The sequence below is a fragment of the Phodopus roborovskii genome, unplaced genomic scaffold (assembly GCF_943737965.1).
Source record: "Phodopus roborovskii unplaced genomic scaffold, PHOROB, whole genome shotgun sequence".
Taxonomy (NCBI): domain Eukaryota; kingdom Metazoa; phylum Chordata; class Mammalia; order Rodentia; family Cricetidae; genus Phodopus; species Phodopus roborovskii.
The window spans coordinates 25,996,414-26,019,840 of record NW_026126525.1 but is presented as its reverse complement, the minus strand read 5'-3'; the positions used below and the strand labels follow the sequence as shown (position 1 = coordinate 26,019,840).

Below are 23,427 nucleotides of genomic sequence, written 5' to 3'. Positions count from 1 at the left end.
CTGAGACCAGGGAGTCGCTGATGGGGCCCAGAAGGATGCAAGGCGCGTCAATCACCCAACGCGCCAGGTCCAATGGGAGGAGCGCACGAGCCGCACCTCAATCTGCCGGAAACGTCACGACGTCGAGGCTGACGTCGGGCCAATGGGAGGCCTTCCTGCCCAGGGGGGCGGGGCCGGAGGAGTTGGGCCGCGGAGGCAGTTGAAAGAGTGTGTGGGTTCTCCTTCCCGGCGGCTTCGGAGCGTCCGCGGCTGGTCTGTCCCGGTCGCCCCGTCCCGCGTGGTGCTGGCTGCCCGCTGAGCGGCGGCGGGACCTGACGGACCCGCCTCCCGGCACGCCCGGCTCGACAATTCCCTTCGTTCGCACTTCCTCCTGCCGCAGCGCGGTGCCGGCTGGGCGGGCGGGATGGCGGCCCGGGGGAGCTGCCGGGCGCCGACGCGATGGCTGCTCGTGCTCCTGCTGCTTCCGCTGCTCTGGGCCCCGGCCTGGGTCCACGCCGGCCCCGACGAAGACCTGAGCCATCGGAACCAGGAGCCGCCGGCGCCCGCCCAGCAGCTGCAGCCGCAGCCCGCGGCAGTGCAGGGACTCGAGCCGGCCCGGGCCGAGGTGAGGGCCGCGGCTGGAGGGGATGGGGCGGGCGAGGCTCGGATGATTCCATCGGAGTCGGCCACCGGGTACCAGGCGGCGCCGCCCTCTTTCCGAGGCGGCTGGGGGAGGGGAGCAGGCCCCTGCTAGCCTATCCCGGGGAGGAGGGTGAGCGACTGCTTTCCCAGGCGCGGTCTGGCCTCGCCTGGCTGCTTGGGGGAAGGGAGACGGAAAGCCCAGCCAGGGTTCCTCTAGATCCCCAGAACCGATGTGCTTGCTCCGGAGTCTACATCCTGCTGGTCAGATGTTCCGTACTGGAAAGACTGGAAATACTCATCCCAAGTAGAAAGTTGTGTTTTGTTTTTTAAATTTTCTTTCTTTTTTTTTTTAAAACAGAGCAGCTGGGAGACTTTGGCTTCTCGAAGGGTCATCACATTGTTGAAGCAATCCATCCAGGGATGCTCACCCGAATTCAGCTTGTTTTTTTGCCACATACAGTGGCTAGAGATCTTGCATTGCAGCCCTCCCTTTTAAAAAGTGTGCTTTGGCTTGAGGAAAGTGCCCCTTAAGAATTCAGAGACCTGTGTCTGATGGTAGTCTTCTATACCAAAACTACATTTATAAGTAAACCAAAATATCGTAATTTGTTTAACTTTCACTAAATTTATAAAAATTAATGTTTCAATCTATGTTCGTAGAATTTCTCCTTTCTAAGCCACTTTCTTCTGTCTCGGCCCTATTATTTCTGGAGTTTTTTAGTCTGTTAGGGCCCATTTTGGCATTAAATTTTCTGCCCGCATCCCAGTCTGTGCTCCCTAATGAATTGAAGTCAGAACTCTTCAGAGAATGGCTCTGTGCTGATGTCAGTCATATATGGCAGGATGGATATTCATGTTTCTTCATCACCCAGTTCCAGCCAGTCTAGGTCTTTTAGGGACCCACCATCCCTGACTGTGAGACCTGACATGTGCTCTCTTGCCAGTCTTTACTAAACAAAGACTTTAAACGGAATTCAAGCTTGAAGCCTGTGGGTCAGAACCCTTCCCATCTTCAAGAGCCAACAGAAACCTCTGTAGCCTATCCCGAGCTGCTCTTTGTAGATGTAATCATTGAGTGATGGAGGTTTTCATTTCCTCCCCGTTCGCATTACATACACTGCCTGGCCTTTCCCATATTCTGTTTCCCTACGAAGTACCAGAAGGTGGGAATTTCTGCGATTCTGAGTTTGGTTTTACACAACAAGTGCTTTCTAAGAATCACCTATCCGGAATGTAGTACTGGGTCTTGAGAAATAAGGAAAAAACTCCCTTACTGGAAGTGTTCAGGAAGAAGTTAAATAAAGAGCCACCTGTTAGGGATTTCATTCTCCTGACCTTAAGGTTTGGTGAACTGATTTCAGCCATAACTTTGCTGCTAAGCAGGTTGGGCAAAGTGACATTTCCTGTTTGAGGATGGGCAGCCTGGATTTGGGTGGTTTAATGTCTAACTCCTACATCTTAACAGAAACAGTTAGAAACCAAAGCCTGCTTCTCATCTACCAGGTGCCCTTAGCAGTCCTTGCATTCTGCTAGAGCCCTTAGCCATTTGTTTCGTTGTAATGGGTTTTAGTGGTTAATGGATTATATATTGAAGTCAAACCTTTTATCTTGATGTGTTTTTTCCCCCTTTGCTCCCCCACCCCACCCCCACCCCATCCCCCACTTTAATATTTTATCTATTAAACTCTCAATTCTGACTTAGTTTCTTAAAACTTGTGTACATGTTCTACCTGCTCTTGCAGCGGATTGATGTCTTGAGAGCATTCTTATACTTATTCCTCTTTGTTTCCTAAGCTTTTCCATTTCAGTGCCTATTGGGTTTTAAATACCTTTATGGAAAAACTTTATGAACTCAAGCAGGAAAAAAAACTATCTTAATAGTGTATATCCAGGCTTCTTGTACTTGCTAAAGGATTTACTAGATGAAGTTAAGAAAACTCAGCTTTTATCATATACTATCTGTGATTTTTTGTTCATTGATGGACTGGTTTTAGCAATAGATTAAATAAACAACATCCCCCCATCCCCCCCCCCCAGATGCACACCTAATAGTAGTACAGATGAGGTGGCAGGTGGAAGTGGCATCACTGGCTCTCAGAAGCCAGGGGCTCCGTGTGTGCGTGCATGTGTGTATGTGTCAGGGGGCTCTGCTGTCCTGTCCTCTGCCTGCTGTACCTACTTCAGCAGTAGATCAGCAGCATCTGTGCCATTCAGATGGCTGTGCATTCATGGTCTGGCTGGTCTGTCCCTGCTCTGAACATCTCCAGCTCTGGGATGCTGAGTCATGAACTTTAGTCTTGGTGTTCGCCATTGAGCCTGCTGCTACATACTCCAGCATCAGAAGCTTCCTTTAAAACAGTAGCCCTTGAGGGCAAAGTAACTAAATGCTAGAGTGCAGTTTATGAATGTATAACTTCCTAGGCATTTCAAGGAAAACGTAATCATCTTACAATTTTTAAGACGAATAATGGTGGGCACAGCTATAGTTACTGCAGTCCTTTTAGGATGCTGGAGATAATCTTACTATGTTAAGTAAAGTTCACAATCTGTTGGCCTCACTTAAGTGATCTTATGGATGCCTGACTTTACAACTAAGGGGTTGGAATGAAAGTACAGACACTGTTTTCTTTTGTTTGTTTTAATATTTTCATATATTTTGGTGTTCTTTTCCATTAGGAATTGATTTACACTTAATAGCAAAATAGTCTCATCTTAATTATGTTTTTATATAACTTTGTAGCTCAAATATTTCTTAACAGTACTGGAATACATGAATTTTTTTTCTTCCTTGTTTCTTAAACTTTTTAATAAAAGTACCAGTTGCTTCTATGTGACATAATAACCAAAGTACGTTTTAACAGCCATATAAGCCAGGATTCAGACTTTTTGTGTTTCAGCTGACTTTACAACTATATGCAGTGGATGTTTACAAAGGATGGGATATTTAAATTTAACTATGAGGCCACTGCCTCAAGTTGAGAGTGGACTGTGAGAATCCTGTCTTCATTGTCAGGCATTCGGGTGGAAGAGACAGTATCAACGATTGACTGTATTTTACAGGGTGCAGTGAGGTGCCTGAACTTTCAGACTGGGGTGTGGGGAGGGGGACTCTCTTGTGTTGAGTGTTTTCTTTGTAATCTGGTTAAAAGGGCCAGAGGTGATGTACATTTATCTTAGCCCTTGGGAGGTCAAGGTAGGAGCAGAGAGGGTGGGGAGTTCTCTTTGAACATACAGTTATAAATAAGCCACAGTTTTTGTGCTCCAGTAACCTTAGTTTGCCCTGTGTTTTCCTCTTTCTTCCCTGGGCAGAGTATAGATCATAGGGTGAAGAAACTGTTTTGTCTGGGTAGCACTACAAAATCTTGTTAGCTGATCCTGTCCTGGTTTTGTTTTCAGTCCACTTCTTGATTTTTTTTTTTCCCTTATTTACTGTAAGAACACCTCCACAGGATCCTTGTTTTCACATTTGCATTAAACAGCATTCCTTCTCCATGCTGCTCAGATCAGTCTCTGCATGGTTGTGACTGACACTTTCAGTTGTCAAGACTGAGTTTCCCATAGTGCCCTCTGCCTGAAATGATGCTTTTGGTACTCGGCTTATTTGGCGTTGTGTCAGTAGAATGGTAATATTCATCAGCAAAATTGCTAAATGTTAGTAAAAATTAACTTTTATGAAAATATAATTGTTAGAATGTATACTCTAATAGGAGTCAAATGTAACATTAGTAAAAATAAAATATTTTAGATCAACAAATGAAACCATCCAGAACGACTTAGACATTGTAATGAACTTGCAGTTAGGTGCCTTTATCTAGTCATGGTGGCACACACCTGTAACATTACAACTGAGTTTTAGATTAGCCAGGCTCTGTTGGTACATAGAGCTCTGTTATAGATCCAGCTGCATAGCAAGATGCTGCTCCTGACCCAGTCTAATTGTGATCTTTGGAAACTGGCTTTGTCTGCAGGGTTATTGTTTAAGTTCCATTTTGTGTGTGTATTTGTGTGTGTGTGTGATTGTTTTAAGTTCCATTTTGTTTGTGTATTTGTGTGTGTGTGTGTGTGTGTTTGCCCACTGATCTTTTCTAGAAAAGCCTGTTCTACTGTTCTGACTTTAGTTAGTAGTGTTAAGGCTGAGCTAGTCCTAAGTGTTGTCCCACATTCTGATATCTTCACATGATGTCACCTCTTACTTGATAACTTCTTAAGTTATATAACACACGCGCGCGCGCGCGCGCGCACACACACACACACACACACACACACACACGTGCACATGAGCATGCACACATGAAGGATGTGGAATCAGTGTTTTGGTTGCAAGCTGTAGATCTTGTTTTCATGTAAGCATCCTTCCTGGTTTCATCATGAATAAAAGGAGAATTCAGCATAGTCATATTTGTGTTCATTAAACTATATGGTTAGAATGAGAATTATATCTTTCTTTGTCATTTTCTCTTGGGGATAATGCTATGGTGACACATACCTATAATCTCAGCACTTGGGAAGCTACAATAAGAGGCTGTGTAGTGAGACTGGTTCTCCAAAAAATCAAAAGTTTCTTAAATGAGGATAGTACTGCACAAGTTTTATTCTGTGTATGTGTGTAATATGAGAGAGTGGGCACAAGTGTACCACGCTATATATAAGGAGGTTAAGAGGATGACCACTGGTATTTGCCCTGGATTTCCACCCTGTTTGAGACAGGGTCTCCTGTTTTATGCTGTGTATGTCCTGCAAGCTTCTGGGATTCTCTCTACTTCCCATCCTGGAGGGGCACTGAGGTTCTAGGTCTATGCTACAGCACCTGGGTTTGCATGGATTCTGGGATCTGAACTCAAGTCCCCATGTTTTTTTGCAAACACTGGACTGATCCATCTCCTGGACCTCTCAGCAAACTTTGGTTTGGTTTGGTTTTTTTGTTTTTGGAGACAGGGTTTCAGCAAGATTTTCTTTTGTTTGTTTGTTTAAGAACAGGTTGCTGGTCCTGTTTTCACGATGCAGTTCATGTTTCACATATTAAAATACCGACATGCTGGTGTTTCAGGAATACTATGAGAAAACACCCTAGTTGTGATGAATTGTGTGACTAGTAATGAAGTGCCAGCATTGAGATTGCACTCCCTTCCAGCTGCTGTCCTGTGTATACACACTGCACTCCCTTCCAGCTGCTGTCCTGTGTATACACACTGCACTCCCTTCCAGCTGCTGTCCTGTGTATACACACTGCATGTCGGCTTCTGTGCTCATTCCATCTTTTCATGCTTTGGATCAAACTCATCCTTCCCATACCTCCTCCTTTGTTTTCCTAGGAAGGGCAGTGTTGTGGCTTGACCCCAGGTGCCTGTTAGAAAGTGCTCTACCATTCAGCCACATCCTAGCCCTTCATGCATTCTGCTCTTCTCTGACCTCCAGTGCGGCTTTCTTTGATTCTTTTCCTCCCTTCCTTTCCATTGTTTCCTTTAGTGCCACTTACATAGTCAGTTTCTCCTATTTTGAGAAAGGAGAGCAAATAATGAGGGACCTTTATTAGTGCAACTTGGCCCCACCCCTTTCTGTTCTGACGATTTAGAAACCACTTCTATTGGGGGATTAGCTATTAGCTAATCTTTGATCCAGGTTCCCTTCTTGCTTTTTTGTCCTTTTGAGATTTATCTTTATCTAAAGAATTCTCGAAGCAGCTAGTGCTCTTACCTGTGAGCCTTCTCTCCAGCCCTCCCCTCATCATACTGAAGCACACTTGTAACCTAGTAAATTAAGCCCAGTGGTCTTTTTCCTGTTCTCATTTGACATGGTTGTGTGCTTCCTTAAAATTTTAAGCCTAACACTATCATGGTGATATGATTGGAGAAAAACGAGTTAAGCCTATTGTGCCCCAGGTTAAATTGTAATCATGGCTTTTTTATTTTTGCTTATTACATGAAATGATGTGAAATTGAACTGGCACCAACTTAGTAACTTAGGGACTGATTAGTAACTAGTATTGCCGTACAGTAAGAAACAGCTCACTGTCCCAGCTAAGACAGCGTTTTCATTTGTTTGGTTTCTTTCCTTCTTCCTTTACTCCTACCCAAAATAGGTTTTCTGTGGTCTCCCCATACTCCAAGTTTCTGTTTTAAAGAGCTGTTTTATAAGGATTTGACAGTTGTGAAGACTGACCTGGCAAGTTAGTTAGCTATAGATTGGTTATCTAGCCAAGGTAATGTCTCCCAGGCATGACCCCAAGCTGCTTTGGCCTCTGGACTTTGTGCTTTGTTGGAAAACCTCTGTCTTGGCCTTACAGCCTTTTGAATGATTGAGTGTGCTGCTTATGTTATTTCAAATAATCTGTTACTTAAAACAGCTAGTTATGGATCATAACCACATCTGAAAATTGCCTGTGTTGTTACAGCACACTGAGTATGCACAGCTGGGAAGAGGAACCCAGCTAAGGACAGCCTTAAAACTGAACCTGACACGAACTGCTCAGCTGGAAGTAGGGAAAGCAGAACAACAGTGGTGTTTGGAATCCTGTGGAGACAGCAGCAATGGGGCCTCTGGTCTGTTTGTATGGAGCAGAGAACAGCTTCCCTAAGCAAAAGCAGTGCATGACCTGGGTAATTGAGAGAGGATCTGGAGATTTGGGAAATTAGTTTTACACTTCCATATTTCAAATGTGTGGTTTTTGGATGCAAATCTATAGATTAATGTTTGAATGTTCTGCAGCATCCTTTCTCTCCCCCTCTCCTCCTCTCTTCCCTCCCTCCCCATCTTCCTTCCTCTCTCTCTCTCTCTCTCCCTCCCTCCCTCCCTCCTTCCTCTCTCTCTCCCTCCCTCCCTCCTTCCTCCTCCCCCCTCTCTTCTTTTCCAGTATTCTCTTTCAAGTGTTGAAATGTAGCCAGTCCCAGAGCAACCATAGAAAAGCACTCAGGAAAAAAATGAAAAGAATGAAAAGGCAACTGTGTGCATGTACCAGGTGTGCACTGAGGAGGCAGAGGGAAGAACCCAGAACCTCGGAGTCAGGAGCATGAATTTTGAAAGGCAGAGCTAACCTGGGGATGGGGTGGCAGTTCAAGTTTCACCTGCACTCCCCCCATTTCTGGTGAGAAGATATAGTCTGGTTCATTTTTGGGAGCTTTAGCTATTTGCCTTCTCCCCTGGGAATCTCATCCCCTTGCAAACAGCTGGCTAATTTAGGCTACTGGTACCAGGTCTATACCTTGTCTGACCTAGCCTCATCTCGTGATTGGCTTTGGACAATCTCTTGGAAACTCTCATATGGAACTCTGTCCGTCACATTGAATGTGTCTAAACCACACCCCTTATTTTGATTCTTCTTTTCCCCATAGCTTTTAGGAGCATAACAATATCAGACGCCCCCTAATAGAAACAAAAAACATTACCACCATTCTCGATTGAACCCTGCCCTTCCTAAGACCTATTGACTATTTTGCTTCTTGTTTTGTGCATATTTTTCCCCTCTGGTTAGTTTCACCATTACTCTTAGGCAGTTTACTAACCCTTTGACAGGCCCAGCTGCAGGTATTCATCAGATTATTAAGTGCCTCACTCATGTTTGTCGCACATCAAAATCTAGGGTCTCTCCTCTTGCCTCTGAGTTTGGTTATCATTGTCACAGACACTTTTCTTGTGGGTGCAGTTTTTCAGACTGCAAACATTCGTACAATGGTTTAGTCTCTGCCCTTAGAACAAGCTTTCTTTTTTTCTCATTGGTGGTCGGGATCAGGCAGAACACACACCCTGCAGGACTTTCTAGTCAGCCATTCCAGAAGTCTAGTCCTGGATCCTATGGGACTTGAAAAAGAATCCCACAACCCACACTCTGTCAAAGGTTGTCTCAGGTATGCGCTCCCTGACCTTTGTGTAAATAAGGGCAGAGCATGTACTTTCTGGTGGGAGCTGCTTGAGGCCTTCTCCAGCTTATAAAGAGTTGATAATCTACTGCTGGAGGAACAGGTGGGGTTAAAGGTCTTGGAGGGGCTGGAGACATGGCTCAGCTATTGAGGGAAGGCATTGCCCTTGTGAAGGACTTTTTGGTTCCCAGCACCCATAAAAGGTGGGTTATAGCCACTTGTAACTTTAGTTCCAGGGGATCCAACACCTCCACATGTGTGTATACACACACACACACACACACACACACACACACACACACAGGGGTACACACAATTAAAAATACATATTTTCAAAGAGGTCTTTGAAATGATATATACAAGTATCCATACCTGGGTGCATGATGGCAAAAATCCAGAAGGTACAGATATGCCTTCTCATATCTATCTAAGTTTTTGTGGCTCAACACACTAGATTCCCACCAACTGGCTGATTTTTACAAGGAAAGTTCTGTTAGAACAGAGCCACGCTGTTTCATTTACAGCTGCTCTGAAGTTACAACTGCAGAGTTGAGCAATTACCTCAAAAACTGTATAACCCACAGAGCTGTAAAATACTTGGTTCTTTAAGGAAAAGGGCTCATCCATCCTGGTTCTGATTCCCCTCTCCAGAAATGCCCACTCTTTTTTGATCTGGGATGCATTTACAAGCATGTACATACCCCCCCCCCACACACACACATATTTATACGTTAACTTCATAATACTACATATTTACGTATTTAAAGCATCTTAACAGTTTTTTCAATATTTGTATTCTTATGCCTTCATAATCTTGAATTTTTAAAATCACATCTATTTATCTGTGTATGTTTATATGTATGTATGTGGGCACCAGTGTGCCACACCACACATGTGGAGGTCAGAGGACAACTTGTTCAGGTCAGTTCCCCCTCCTATAAGGGTCCCAGGGGTGGAACTCAGATGGGTAGGTTTAGAAGAAAGTTTCCTGCTTGGACCATCCTGCCAGTACCTTTTTTTTTTTTTTTTTTTTTTGGTTTTTCGAGACAGGGTTTCTGTGTGGCTTTGGAGTCTGTCTTGGAAGTAGCTCAATAGACCAGGTTGGCCTCAAATTCAGAGATTCGCCTGCCTCTGCCTCCCGAGCCACCAATGCCCAGCTTTTTATGTGGATTATTAAGCAACATTTAGTTGCTGTGTCGCTTTATTCTCAACATTTCAAAGTTGATAATATATTTCTGCTAGAGAAATGTCAGCCCCCCAGTGTTCTTTCCTCGACTTTGTGGCTCTCACCCCTTCTATGACACATTGTCATGGTATGTATGTATGGGGCTGGATTTTGGGGGCCTGGGATGCAAAGGGCTGGAGACCAGATCAACCTTGCTTAAGAGGATCACTTTGAGCTGGGTTTGAGGAACCTGGACGAATGGGGCAAAATGAAGAACACTGGGGAAGAAGTCTGACTGACTGAGGTTATGCTCAGCAGAGTCCCAATGAGCTGTCAAGCTGCATTCCATGACTGAGCCACAAGGGAGAGTCAGCGTATAACATACCACTTTAAAAGTACTATGAGAAAAATGTTAGAATACCTCATGGCAATTAAAAAAATATTACTTAGAAGTTTGGATGCATTGGGTTAAATTGATCTCTCAAATAATTTTACTTTGTAAGGTGGATAATTTAAACCAGAAAATATTAAAGTACAATTTGAGGCTAATTTTTCAGCTTATGTTTTGCATTTAGTGCTGCTATTTGGGAAAAAGGGTTATTTTGGGAACTGATGTGATTTGATAGGGAATATAAAATAGACACAGGTCAGAGTTTACGTGTTGTAGTCTAGGCATAATTTACAGTTGCATAGTGACATGGCATCATCTCAGGAAGGTTCATGATCTGGTCCTGTTGCATGGGTTAAGTGCTTGCTGTATACCAGGCACTGTCCTTCCTGAGGACTTCATTCACCTGAAGCTCAACAGTTCTGGGTCATGGCTGCCTGAGTTGGTAGACTCTGGTCATTTTGGTAATGCTTTGGATGTGAACCCAGGCACTTTGATTCCAGAGCTGTGGATTTTACTAAGTCACTGAGGTTGACTAGACAAGGAGCCAGTCCTTCCATATGCCAAGCAGTAGATAAAAGCTAATGGATTGTTTTCTGATCCAATTAATATTTAATTTTTTTTAAAGATTGTGGATTTCGCATAGGAATATATTGCATTTGCATGATTCCTACCTCTTTCTCTCCCCTCTCTGACTCTTCTCCTGTCCTTTCTCATCCTCTCTCAGATTCATATATTGTTGTGTATACATTAGGTATGTATGTGTATATGTATGAAGTATACACATATATGTATGCTTATACACATGTACTGAGTCCAATTGGAGTTGTTGATCTGTACTTCTCAATACTGACCCTTCCATCCATCCATAGGTTAAGTGTAGCGCGGCCCTCACCACAGAAACTTTTCCCAGCAGACAGAGACCACTACCAACCAGTCTGAGCTGGTCAGAATACAGTGAATAAGTGACTGGGTGGCCCACCCCCATGTGGGACATCTGTGATGCTTAAGTTTAAAAGGTTTTTTGTCTTCACAGCATCCTGATAGTTCATTTTTGGCCATCCAGGACTGGTTTAATAAACTTTTAATCTTTTGTATAGGAACGTTTTGAGAATATGGGAGGATTGTGTTTGTTTTACTTTTGTTTCATTGTTTGTTTTTTTTCATTATTTTCTCTGTGTGTGTGTGTGTACATGCACGTATACATAGAGATCAGAAGGTAGCTTGGAGGAGTTGGTTCTTTCCTTCCACCATGAGTCTTGTAATCAGGTCTGGCAGCAGGCACCTTTACTCACTGAGCCATCTGCTGGACTCTCCCTTAAAAGTATTTTTATTCAGTGTATGTGTGTGTGTGTTTGTGAATGTATGCCACATACATGCATATGGAAAGCCAGAAGAGGGCGTCTAATCCCTTGGAGTCGGAGTTTCAGGTGGTTTTGAGATGCCTTGTGTGGACACTGAGGACCGAACTTGTCTTCTTGATGATCATTGTGCTCTTCCTTCCCTTTATTGTATTCTTCAGGCAAAAACGTCATCCTTTATTTCACAAAACAAGCTAAATAGATAACTTGGCCAAGGATTTAAGGCTTAGAAAACTGTGAAAATATGAAGCATTTATCTCTACTGTGATTTGATTTAAAATGCAGATTTTCTACCAAGTGATCTTAGGTGCTATATATTTAATCCTGAAATTTTTCTTGGACTTAAGATGCTGAAATTCTGAAGTTTGTTCATATAAACAATTTAGCTATGTGTGGTGGGTAATGCTTATAATCAACCACAGGACTTAGGAGGATGAGGCAACACTTCCAGACCATCCTAGCAGAAGGATGGTAATGTGGGGAGGAGGGATGAGGTTCCAGCAGGAAAATAATGTCTAGGATGTCCTGATTGAAGTGTCTGTATCTTTTGGAATGCTTAATGCTCAAAGATTATTGGACCAGATAGAAGCTCATTTTGAAGGAATATCAGCATAGATAGAAGTAAAATGCTGATGGGGAGAACGCTTTTAAAATGGTACCTGCTTAATTAAGAGCTGGCTGCCTGGACCACAAACAAAGAGTTTCCTTGTTTTAGCTCAGAGGTCTAGTTCTGATGTGCCCTGTAGTATTTGAAGTCAGATTTATGTCATGCGTTAAGGACTAGTGTACACAATAAAAACTGAAAGTGTTACATAGATAGAGCTACATAATAATTTTCCCAATTACTGACACCTAGGCACCTTATCATTGCTGGCATTTCATCTGGTTACTTTAGAGTTGCAGCCAGTGAACTCTTAGTAATGAGCCAGGAACTAAATGTATTAGATTTCACAGGTCACATTAATGCTGCCCATATAAAATCTCTGTAGTATAATCTTCCTTTACAGTTTTCTCCCTTTTTTCCTCCCTCCTTTCCACTTCCCACCTTCATTTCTTAAACTCTTTTAAAATTGAGAACAGACTGGGTACCTCTGCTAGCTTGCTAATCCCAGGTTTTAGAATCTCTTCATTTGTGATGTTCTTCAGAGGTCAGTGCCTTCTTAAAGGGCAGGGCTTAGGAACTTTCCAGCCAACTAGGGAAGGCAATGGAATTTTTGTCATGTTTTCATGTTATTATCCACCAAGACTGCTTTGCCTTTTTCCAGATAACCTTCCAGGATATTCTTAGAGTCCATTATAGGACCATTTGCACATCTATCTATAGTCAAGCTTGTCTTAGCTATAGCCAGCTCTGGCTGTAGCCTCTGAGAGCTTCCTGGAGCCTACATGGTCCTTTACAGTGTCAGTGACATGTCTTGTGAGCTTCATGTCAATGAATGTTTGATAAACACACCTGTATCTTCACCCAAATTACTAGTGAAAACTCGAATGAGGCAGCAATGAACTGACTGTAACACATACTTAGAAAATAAGGTAATTATGGTGTCTAGACTTAATGTACTCTTCTGGATTGTTTTGTATAGAGAGCTGAATTGTGGGCTACTATTATTTCTAATAGCATTCAGAATTTTAAAGTAATAAATCAGTGGGATGACAGTAACAAACATAACATTTAAAAGGACATCAATTAAATGACAAACATTTTTTGTTTGTTTTTTAATTTTCAGAAAGGGTTTACACCAGCTGCCCCAGTTCATACCAACAGAGAAGATGCAGCTACCCAGACGAATTTGGGATTTATCCATGCATTTGTCGCTGCCATATCAGTCATCATAGTGTCTGAACTCGGTGACAAGACATTTTTCATAGCAGCCATCATGGCGATGCGTTATAACCGGTTGACTGTGCTGGCTGGTGCCATGCTTGCTTTGGCCTTGATGACATGCTTGTCAGGTAAGGGTGTTTTCCCAGGGAACACGATGAATTGGGGGAAAGCATATGTGTGTCTTGTCACCCTGTTACATTGGAATCTGCTTATCCCAGACTTTAGTAAACACCAAATGGTTTCAGTATATACATTATTAAGACCCAGATTTTACTTCTTAAATGGAATTTTCTAGCTATCCAGAGCCAAGATACATATGCCTGTCATTTATTTACTGGTGGTTTTTGTCCTTAATTTTTTTTTTTTTTCTTAGATTGATTTATTCTATGTGTACAAGTGTTTTGTGTGCATGTATTTTCCCCCCATGTGTGTGCCTGGTACCTGCAGAGTTGAGAAAGAGGGTATTAGATGGCGTTGAGCCGTCTTGTGGGTGTGAGGTACCGAACCTAATCTCTGCAAGAGCAACAAACACTCTTAAACACTGGGCCATCTCTAGCCATTATTATTAATCTCTTGGTTTTATTCTAGTTCAGTTTTTTTCTTTCTCTTCAGTCCGGATAAGCTCATTTCTATTTGTAGTTTTAGAAGAGGGATTCAGGAGGCCACAGCAGACCATGCTTTCTTCCCGAGGCGTACTCGGTGGTAGTGTTAAGCCGCCACTTCAGTTAGCCTGCTTATGTGGAACGAAGCATTCTTCCATGTTCCTGTTTTTGTTACTTTTTGATTTACTGCTTTATAGGTGTTAATTTTAACATGTTATACCACAAGAAAGTCAATTTAACACTCAGATAATTGAACATTATTTAGTTGCTACTTGAGAGCTACGTGGGGCCATCACAGTGTGCTAGATTGAACAGTTTTCCCTTTGAGCCACAGCTGGGTTTGAGACTGAATTTCCATGGCACACCCTAGTGAATTAAGTTGAGTGACCCCTAGATTTTAGCTTCCTCTCTGCAAAGTGCAGATAATAGCTTTTTACCTACCTTACGGTTTCTGTTCTATAGTGATATGATAATTTATTAGGATGGCTTTGCCATTTGCCTCTTTAAGCATTATGAAACTAATTTCTTAATGTAGAACAGTGTCCATTTCTGATTCTCTGGTGCATTGATGCATAATTAAAGCTTATGTTTTTATAAACACATGAGTATTTTAGATATTTAGAATAATTTGAATGCTATTTACAATTTGGAAATTAGTGTAGGTATTAATATTTTATAGTAGCAACTGACTGACTTTCTCTTCAGAAGTAATGTACCACAGCAGAGGGGGTTAAATATTGTAAGAGCCTGAGGTCAGGGAGGGCCATAGTGAAGTCGTCTTGTGGACTTGTGGACTGCACTGCACTCAGGACAGCTACAGTTCTGTGCACAGGACCTAGCTGGTATGCACTGTAGCTTGTGTGAATCGGGAAGGAGTTTAGGAGCCCCATCCCAGGCTCAGCAACTATGGCCAGCTAATGGTTTCTTGGGCAGGCAGGGTCACTTTTCTTTAAGAGTGTGGCCCTGGTAGGTTAACTATTCTTCCATGGAGAGCTACACACCCAGGATTATATGGTGTTGATTAATTCTTTAACTTAAAAAAGAAAGAGGGCACAAAGTTTAGGGCACAGAGATTAGACCTGGGAGGAGTTAGTGATAAATATGATAATATGATCTCTCTCTCTCTCCACACACACACACACACACACACACAACACACACTCACATGCACGCACACGTGTGTATAATATTATGTATGCATGTATGTATATGTATATTTTATATTCTGTAAGAAGTAATATTGATTGTAGGAAATAGGAGAGTTGGAGCTGTTGGCCGTGCTGTCGGATGTATGTTGCTGATGCTAGCAGTTCATTACTTTGTCTCTATGCACTGTGCTGTGCTGGTATATTGTATACAGCAAAATTGTGTGATTGTAAAATATGACCATTGCAGGGCTGGAGAGATGGCTCAGTGGGTAAGAGCACTTGCTGTGTAAGTATGAGGCCCTAAGTTTTAACTCCCAGCACCCACATAAAAGCCACATGTGTCTGCCTGCTGAGGCCTATAACCCCAGCTTTGTGGATGGAGACAGTGGCTCTCACTGGACAGCTGAAACTGTTGAGCTTCAGGGTCTTCCTGTGCACACACCTTTATACATGCATACATATCAAAAACTTTAGAAGAAAGATTAAAAAAATATAAAGCCATTAAAATAGTAAAATCTGAGGCTGGAGAGGTAGTTGAGCAGTTGAGAGCTCCTGCTGCCTGTGCAGACCCAGGTTTGGCTCCCAGCACCTATAGTACCTCATCCCTAACTCCAACAGCTACAGTAAATACCTCCTCACAGCCATCCCTAATTCCCACAGCTACAGTAAGTACCTCCTCACTGCCATCCCTAACTCTAGTTCCAGGGCATCCATCAGATATCCTCTTCTGACCACCTCACTTGCCAAGCATGTAAGCAGGCCAGGCCAAATACCCACTCACCACATACATACATACATAGGTAGGTAGGTAGGTAGGTAGGTAGGTATAGATAGATAGATCTGCCCACCCAGTGGACTCTTTCGTATGTGCTGTCACCTTCATTCCTTTAAGGAAAGTAGAAGCAGTTGGAAATCTGTGGGAAGTGTTTCTTTCTGTATTGTTTTCTTCATTGAGCTCTGCTCTAATGCCTGTTTGAAAGCTTTGTATGGATCATACTTGTTGATCATTTGATCTTCCTGTAAGAAAATCTGATACTAGATTTTAAAGGTTTTATTATTAAGTCTCTAAACATTTGATTTTATTGCTTGAATTATTATAGTCATTATATTAGTATTGAAGTGTTTCATAAACTTAATATTTAAAAATGAGAACTTGAATCTGGGCATTGGTGGTGCATGCCTTTAATCCCATAATCCCAGCACTGAGGAGGTGGAGGCGGGTGGATCTGTGAGTTTGAGGCCAGCCTGGTCTACAAAGCTAGTTCTAGGACAGGCTCCAAAGAAGCAATCCAGAGAAATCCTGTCTTAAAAAACCAAAAAAAAAAAAAAAAAAAAAAAAAAAAAACAAAGGGGTGGGGTGGGGGGTGAACTTGATCCCATTAGTTTGTGGATGAATATCTATTGCTAGAGTGAAGTGAGATAAGACAACAACACTGAAACCCAATGAGCTTTCCAAGGTTCAGTTAATAGAAAAAAGGAGAGTACTTCAGGTTATTACCTATTTGATATGTCTAATGTGAACCAGTTTCCCTTCAACCAAGTAAATTACAATTCTCTTGAGTTACTGTTCCTTTGGCCTGTTGTGGAAAACACCTGTTAATACTGTTGGTATTTCCTTACAGTTTTATTTGGCTATGCTACAACAGTCATCCCCAGAGTGTATACCTACTATGTTTCAACTGCACTCTTTGCCATTTTTGGCATTAGAATGCTTCGAGAAGGGTTGAAGATGAGCCCAGATGAGGGTCAGGAGGAACTGGAAGAAGTTCAAGCAGAGTTAAAGAAGAAGGATGAAGAAGTAAGTTGTCACTGGTACATGCCAAAGACACTCAGAGACAGCCTGCAGAGGGTTTTCAGTGCTCACATCTGTATATGTGGGTTAATTTGATTAGTTTCCATTCTTACAGCTTGGCTCTGATATGCTTTTGGGTCATTGAATGTGGCAGGGAGAGAATGTTCACCATATACAATGAGGCTGATGGCCCAGTGTCTGAATCTTGGGAACTGTTAGTTCTGTTTTTCTTAAGCATCTGCATGCTGTTTGGTTTTGTTGGGAGTGGGAAGACTGATACTATGTGAGGCTTGAGGCTAAAGGGCAGTGGGAGGATGCAGAAGTGTATTTGCTTTGGTGAATATGCCGTGTAATTTAAATGCATTAAAAGGATTGAGTGACTTTATGCTATTTTGATGTGCTTACTGGGGTTAATGGTGATTTTTATTTGTTTCAGTTCCAACGAACCAAACTCTTAAATGGACCAGATGTTGAAACTGGTACAAGCACAACAATACCTCAGAAAAAATGGTTGCATTTTATTTCACCCATTTTTGTTCAAGCTCTCACATTAACATTTTTGGCAGAATGGGGAGATCGCTCTCAACTCACTACTATTGTTCTGGCAGCTAGAGAGGTGAGTGGTATTTGATTGCTTCTGTATCAAGATTGCAGTTCACATTGCTCCACACCAGTGGGCAAAGCAGGCCACAGGGTGACTACCCGTGTTGGAAGTTTGGCACATGTAGTTCTTGAACTTTTTAATTGTTCTTTGCATTTAAAAGATAACCTGTTTGCTACTGGGGGGGGGGTAATGTCACCTCCTGTGAGGTGTCAGTTTCTGTTCACAGGGGCTGCTGATGCCCTGGGCCTCATGTTAACTTTGTATCAGTTACACTAGTTCATACTGAAACCTTTCAATCCTTGGAAATGTCTGTCATAAAAGATCAAGTTCCTAGGTTGATGGTGGTGCATGCCTTTAACCACAGCACCTGGGAGGCAGAGGCAGGTGGATCTCAATGAGTTCAAGGCCAGTCTGGTCTACAGAGAGAGACTACAAAGAGGCACCCAGAGCTGTAGCACAAACCTGTCTCAAAAACAAACAAAAACCCAAACAAAACAAAAGTTCCTTAACATAGTCCTTCAGCTTAAAATAGAAAGCATTTTCAGGCCAAGACTGAGATCACAGGGAAAGAAGACTAAACATGATTTATTTGGAGATGGAAAAAAATAAAAAAGGAACTCTTGTTCTCATAAAACAAACTCTAAGAGTGCTCCTTAATGACTATGTCCTGTCTTCATTTCTCTTAAAGCTCCAGAATCAGGCCTTCAAATGAGCTTGGGGTGGAGGCACTGCCAGGGCACCTTGTGGGTTTCTGTCTGTAGGTGGAACCAGCAGTACATGGGTTGTTTGCAGCCCCCAACCAGCACTTAACACTACTCTGCTCCTTTGTATGCTTCATGCTTCTTTGCTTTTGAAGGGTCCATTAGTACAGGTTAACAGCATCTTTTCAGTATTTGTTAAACAAAACAAAACAGTGGGTTAAATAGTTATCTTAAAGTACCATTTTATTTTCACATGGAATTTGGTTGGTAGTCCATTCTCTAGTACATGCTCAGGCCATTTCCAATCCTGACTATACAGGCTGCCTTTTTTCGCACAGCAGCTGGCTGGCTGCTGACCTGTTGTCATTCAGCTTTCTTCATCCCTATCAACTACTGCACAGACTTGGACTCAAAGTCCCACCCTCCCTTAGAATGTAAATCTTTACCTTTCTCCCAGCTCAAGTTTTGGAGCATTTTCTGCATTACTCCCTACACTGTCTTTAGGGAGAAGTGAAGAAGCCTCTTTCCTTGGCCCTTCTTATTTTTACTTTCCCAAAGTTCAAAGGTCAAGATTAAGAGAACAGCTCTACCATCCAGCTGCTGACCTCACAGGGTGAGAAGGTTAACCTCAAGTCAATTTGAGATCTTAGTGTCACCTGAGATAGGGTAGAAGATCCCGTTTATGAGTGGAGCCACCATTCCCTGGCCTAGGACCATGGACAGCAGTAGTGTGAGGAGGAAGTGAGCTGAACACAAGCAGTCCTCACCACTGCTTCCTAATTGTGGATGCTAGTGACCAGCTGCCTCAAGTTCCTGCTCTCATGGCCTCCACTGTGATGGGTTCACATTCAAGTAAAGCCACCACCCTTATGTTGCCTTTTCTGGTTTCCCACAGACATCACAGATATTCACCGGTGCTGACTACCTGTTGATTACACCCTGGTTGACTTGTCCCTACTATTTTCCTATGAGTTTTTATACATGTCCTCTCAGGTGATGTTATTTACTATCAAATTTGGTCTTTTTAAAAGGCAATTCTCATTCTGTACTTCAGGCTGGCCTGGAGCTTGCATTAGCTAACAACCAAAGTAAATCTCAGGCAATCCTCTCATGAGTGTTACAATTATAAAGCAGTGCCAGCTTTCAACTGAATGCACTCTACTTTTAATTTGCCAGCAGCACTCATAATTCATTTCTGTGCTCCATTTAAAACATAGTTGTATGTGTGAGTTTGTGTATGCCATGAGTGTGTGGTTGCTTTCTAGAAGCCAGAAGGTATTGAATTCCCTGGAAACAGTTAAAGGTGAGCCACCTGACATGGTACTGGGAAAAATTCTGGTCTTCAAGAAGAGCAACAAGTATTTGATGCTGGAGGATACTGAATGTTCCTCCAGTCATTTTCATGTCTATTTAGTTATTTGTCATACCTGATTGCTTTTGTAGCATCCCACATGCCTTCCCATTCATCTGCTTTTCTCTTGTTGTCATCTCTTACCCCAATCCAGGTAGCACTGTTTCTTACCAGAGTCATCATGTCATGCCTCCTTGGTCTTAACTCCCTTTTAGCTCATTGTCTCCATTGAAAACAGAAATCTACTCGTGTTAACTAGCCAGTGTCTCAAGACCAGGGCTGACTTCAGAGTTTATAGGGATCCCTTGTAGACAGGGATTGAACCTTGACCTCTCAAACAGGAATCAGGGCTCCCACCCTTCCTGACAAACTCCTGTCAGGGGCCCCTCTCTGGCACCTCCTTGACTCTATAATGGATCCAGTGCTCTATTGTTCCTCTTCCACAAAAGGCACCCCTAAAGTAGGGAGAGTTCATTGCTCCAATTTGATACTTTCCAGTTCATTCTAGTAGGATTTCTGCTCTTAAGAACTACAGCAATACTGTACCAGACAGGATTTCTATATTCAGGTATAGCCTTGTACTGTTCATATTCCTTGAAATAGCTATTTTCTGTTTCAGAGTTAGAGTAAATCTGGATTTTGACAAGTGTTTGATTTTGACAAGTGTTTGTGATGCTATGTGGTTCATGACCCATTTCCAATTCTCCTTAAGTACCAATGTTCCTCAGACAGCATCTCCAACTCAACAAATTAATGCTAGCTACTTCTGCTTCCAGGATCCCTATGGTGTAGCAGTGGGTGGAACAGTGGGACACTGTTTATGCACTGGATTGGCAGTAATTGGAGGAAGGATGATAGCACAAAAAATATCTGTTAGAACAGGTAAGGTGTCATTTTTAAATTAAAATGCAAACAAGTTCTAATGTTTGAAAATCACAGAGATACAGTAGAAATGGCATGCTAGCTTGATCATCTCTCAGAGATGACTTGGTCTCCATGCTCATCACTTAGGTCTGAGTATTCATTACGTGTTCTAGCAAACTGCCTTCTTTTCCCATGTGTACAAATTAGTAATTACAAATTGATCTAAACCATGGCCAAACTCATCTTTTATGTAAGTGTCAAGTTTGGCCTGAAGTGTGTTTGATAGGCAGGCCTGTGTGAGACTTGAACATTTTCAACTTTTAAAGGTGGTTTGAGTTCTCATCTGTCAAGCTTGGCAGCAACACCTTCGTGCTAAGCTATCCCACTGTTTGTATAAATACTGAGTTTTTTTAAGATCACTTGCTGTAGTACAGCTGCTGCTTACCAACACATTATTTAACTTCATTCTTTGTCTAAGCAATGCCCAGACGAAGGTCTGGTTATCAAGTGAGAATGAGAGGAATGTTGTGCCACTGACAGTGTCTTCAAGAGTAGTTTGTGAGAGTGGAAAAATGGAAACTAGGGTTTTGTTTGCATAATGTGGAAGACATGCTGCCTTACTCATCTTCTCTCTCTTTTCCAGTGACAATCATAGGAGGCATCGTGTTTTTGGCGTTTGCATTTTCTGCACTATTTATAAGTCCCGATTCTGGTTTTTAAAAAGCCGTTCACCTGTATTCAACTTAAGATATGCAACTTTCTGTACATAGTGTATGTACATCACAACTAAAAATAATGGAAAATACTGTATTTTGTAGTATCAATTTGTAAGTTTGGCCCATTTAATGAAGTATTAGGTCCAAAACAGATAATCATTGATTCTATTTGTAAAAAAATTTTAAATGAAAGTCTGACTTGAAAGTATGGGTTTTTCTCTAGCCTAATTATGTTAACACTTCAGCCCCTACTTTGACATGTGTCATCCATTGCAGTGGGGCAGACTGCTTGAATATTCTTGCAGCATGACCCTTTTATAAATATATTTTCTCCCTGACCACTGGGGTGTTTATATGTATATCTTAAACATTTCCTGTGGGGGGGGGGAGAATGAATTATTTCTACTTTTAAAAACCGTAATCCTGAGCCAGTAATCAGTAGTTTTATCTTGTCTTTTGGGAATTAGGATTAAAGAGAGAAATAAGGTTTTACTGTTGGATTAATAACATGCCATAAGAGTTGTTGGCTAGGTCCGTTTTTCCCTTTATTTTTTTTTAATTGGGTGGGACACCCAATATAAAAATAGTCAATATTTGACAACGCGCGGACTTACCAAATTAAAAAGAGAATACTATAAATGTATTCCTATTTTTTCTATATTGAATAAACAATGTAATAGATACAATGTAAATAAAAGTGGTATGACTAGTACTTGTTTTTCCTTGTGTGTTATACAAAATACTTTGTAACTTACCAAGTAGTAGCAGTATTTCCTGTTTATTGTATTTATGTTCTGTTATTTCCTTCAAGGAACTAATATGCAGATTAGTCCAGAGCCCTTGTGCTAAGGTTGTCAACATATTCTTTAACTTCATTCTTTCTCTAAGCAATGCCCAGAGACAGGTCTGGTTGTCAAGTTTCCCTTGATGACAACACCCTCAGTAATCATTCGAGTGTATTCTGACTAAACTGTGCTCTCAGACAGCAGGGGCTCTTTTCTCTCAGCCTGTGTTCCAGTCTAACATGATAACACTGCCATTAATTAGTTAAGTAATTCCTCTAAAGAATGTTCAGGCATTCCCTGTGTGGAACATGATAGAACAATGTAGTTTACCGAGTATGGCAAATGTCCACAATGTAATCTGTAATTTGAGGAGATTGTGAAGAACCAGCTAAGACACCTAGTACTCTATTGGAATTTGAAAGTTACTTTTTAGTCATTAGCTGTTCTTCCAAATATTGTTAAGCAACAGAAATGTTGATGAAGTCTTTTCTGCAAACTTTTAAGGTGTTTTCCAACTCAGTAAAAACTAATACTGAGGGACAGAAAAACTTCCATGAATTAAAACAAAATACCTTAAAGAAATCCGAAGTCATGCCCCCCCCCCCAACTGCACCTTCTATACAGTTACAGAAAGTGGATTAGAATATAAGCTACAAGGTAAACACTGCTAAGACAATTAGGCTCTGGTGTTGAATAAAGAAAGGAAAATGTCAATGACAGATTTAAAAACATTTAATAGTCTTTCTATAAACCCAACGTGACTCTTCCACGTTCTGTGCCACATAAAGCAGGTGATACTGAGAAGCAGCACTGAGGTATTCTTTATTTTTTAAATTGAAGGAAACAAAGTTTGGATCTAACCATTTTTACATTAAAAAAAAAAAAAACACAAAAAAATCCCACTGCTACTGCTTGGCTCTTTTGCTGTAGTTCTGAATGCATTACAGGAGTCTCAAAGAATGTTATGATAGTACATGGAGATTTTAAGTAAAGCTGTGCACATCATATAGCAAGAGGCCTGAGTGAAGGCATGCTGGTAACACACTTTTATTTCTTAAAGGGGTAGCTTTGATAACCAAGTATAGCCAATTGTATCAGACTTGATGACAAGTATTCAGCTGGAAACAAGAGTCCACATTTCATTCAATGTTGTATTTCCAAACAAAGCTTTTGAAAACCAGGGGACCTAATATTAGCACCATTGAAACCATTCACTAGCCATCATGCTTCTGTGGAGTTTAGGATTTTAGCAAGAGGCCAATGCCTGAAAGAATGCCAGCCTTTTTAAAAATAAATTTATTTCAATTAAATGCTTGCTTTTTTTTTGGGGGGGGGGGGAGTACTCATATGTGGCTATCAGTAGCCACATGCCCTTCTCCCTTTGGAGCTGGAAAGGATAAGCTATGTCTATTCTTGCCTTAATTTAAACTCAGAACCAAGCAGTAAGGACAGCAATGTCAACAATAGCACAGCAGGAACCACATGGAACAGCAAAGACTGGTTCATGTTTACACAACCACTAACTAATCTAACAAAGTTTACAGAGAGAAAGACATAATTTTTGCACTAACTGGTTTTAGCACAGCACTAATTTAACTTGTCTTTGGGCTGCAGTCTACACAGGGTGAATATGAAAGTGTTATACTAGAGC

The 23,427-nt window shown here is 41.8% G+C and overlaps 1 protein-coding gene across 1 annotated transcript; it reads left to right on the top strand.

The window, feature by feature from the left end:
* Positions 1-207: 207 nt before the first annotated feature.
* Tmem165 (transmembrane protein 165) lies at positions 208-21,703 on the top strand. The gene is made up of 6 exons (XM_051198326.1): positions 208-604; positions 13,116-13,341; positions 16,586-16,761; positions 17,192-17,371; positions 20,188-20,293; positions 20,919-21,703. The coding sequence occupies exons 1-6, from the start codon at positions 404-406 to the stop codon at positions 20,993-20,995; spliced, it is 966 nt and encodes a 321-aa protein (XP_051054283.1). The 5' UTR covers positions 208-403; the 3' UTR covers positions 20,996-21,703.
* Positions 21,704-23,427: the final 1,724 nt, after the last annotated feature.

What these genes read in the sequence shown, in the direction of transcription:
- Tmem165 (XM_051198326.1), top strand. Translation starts at nt 404, where the DNA reads ATGGCGGCCCGGGGGAGCTGCCGGGCGCCGACGCGATGGCTGCTCGTG. An exon ending in TCGAGCCGGCCCGGGCCGAG is followed by an intron (nt 605 to 13,115) that starts GTGAGGGCCGCG and finishes TTTAATTTTCAG; the next exon opens with AAAGGGTTTACACCAGCTGC. An exon ending in TTGTTCTGGCAGCTAGAGAG is followed by an intron (nt 17,372 to 20,187) that starts GTGAGTGGTATT and finishes TTCTGCTTCCAG; the next exon opens with GATCCCTATGGTGTAGCAGT.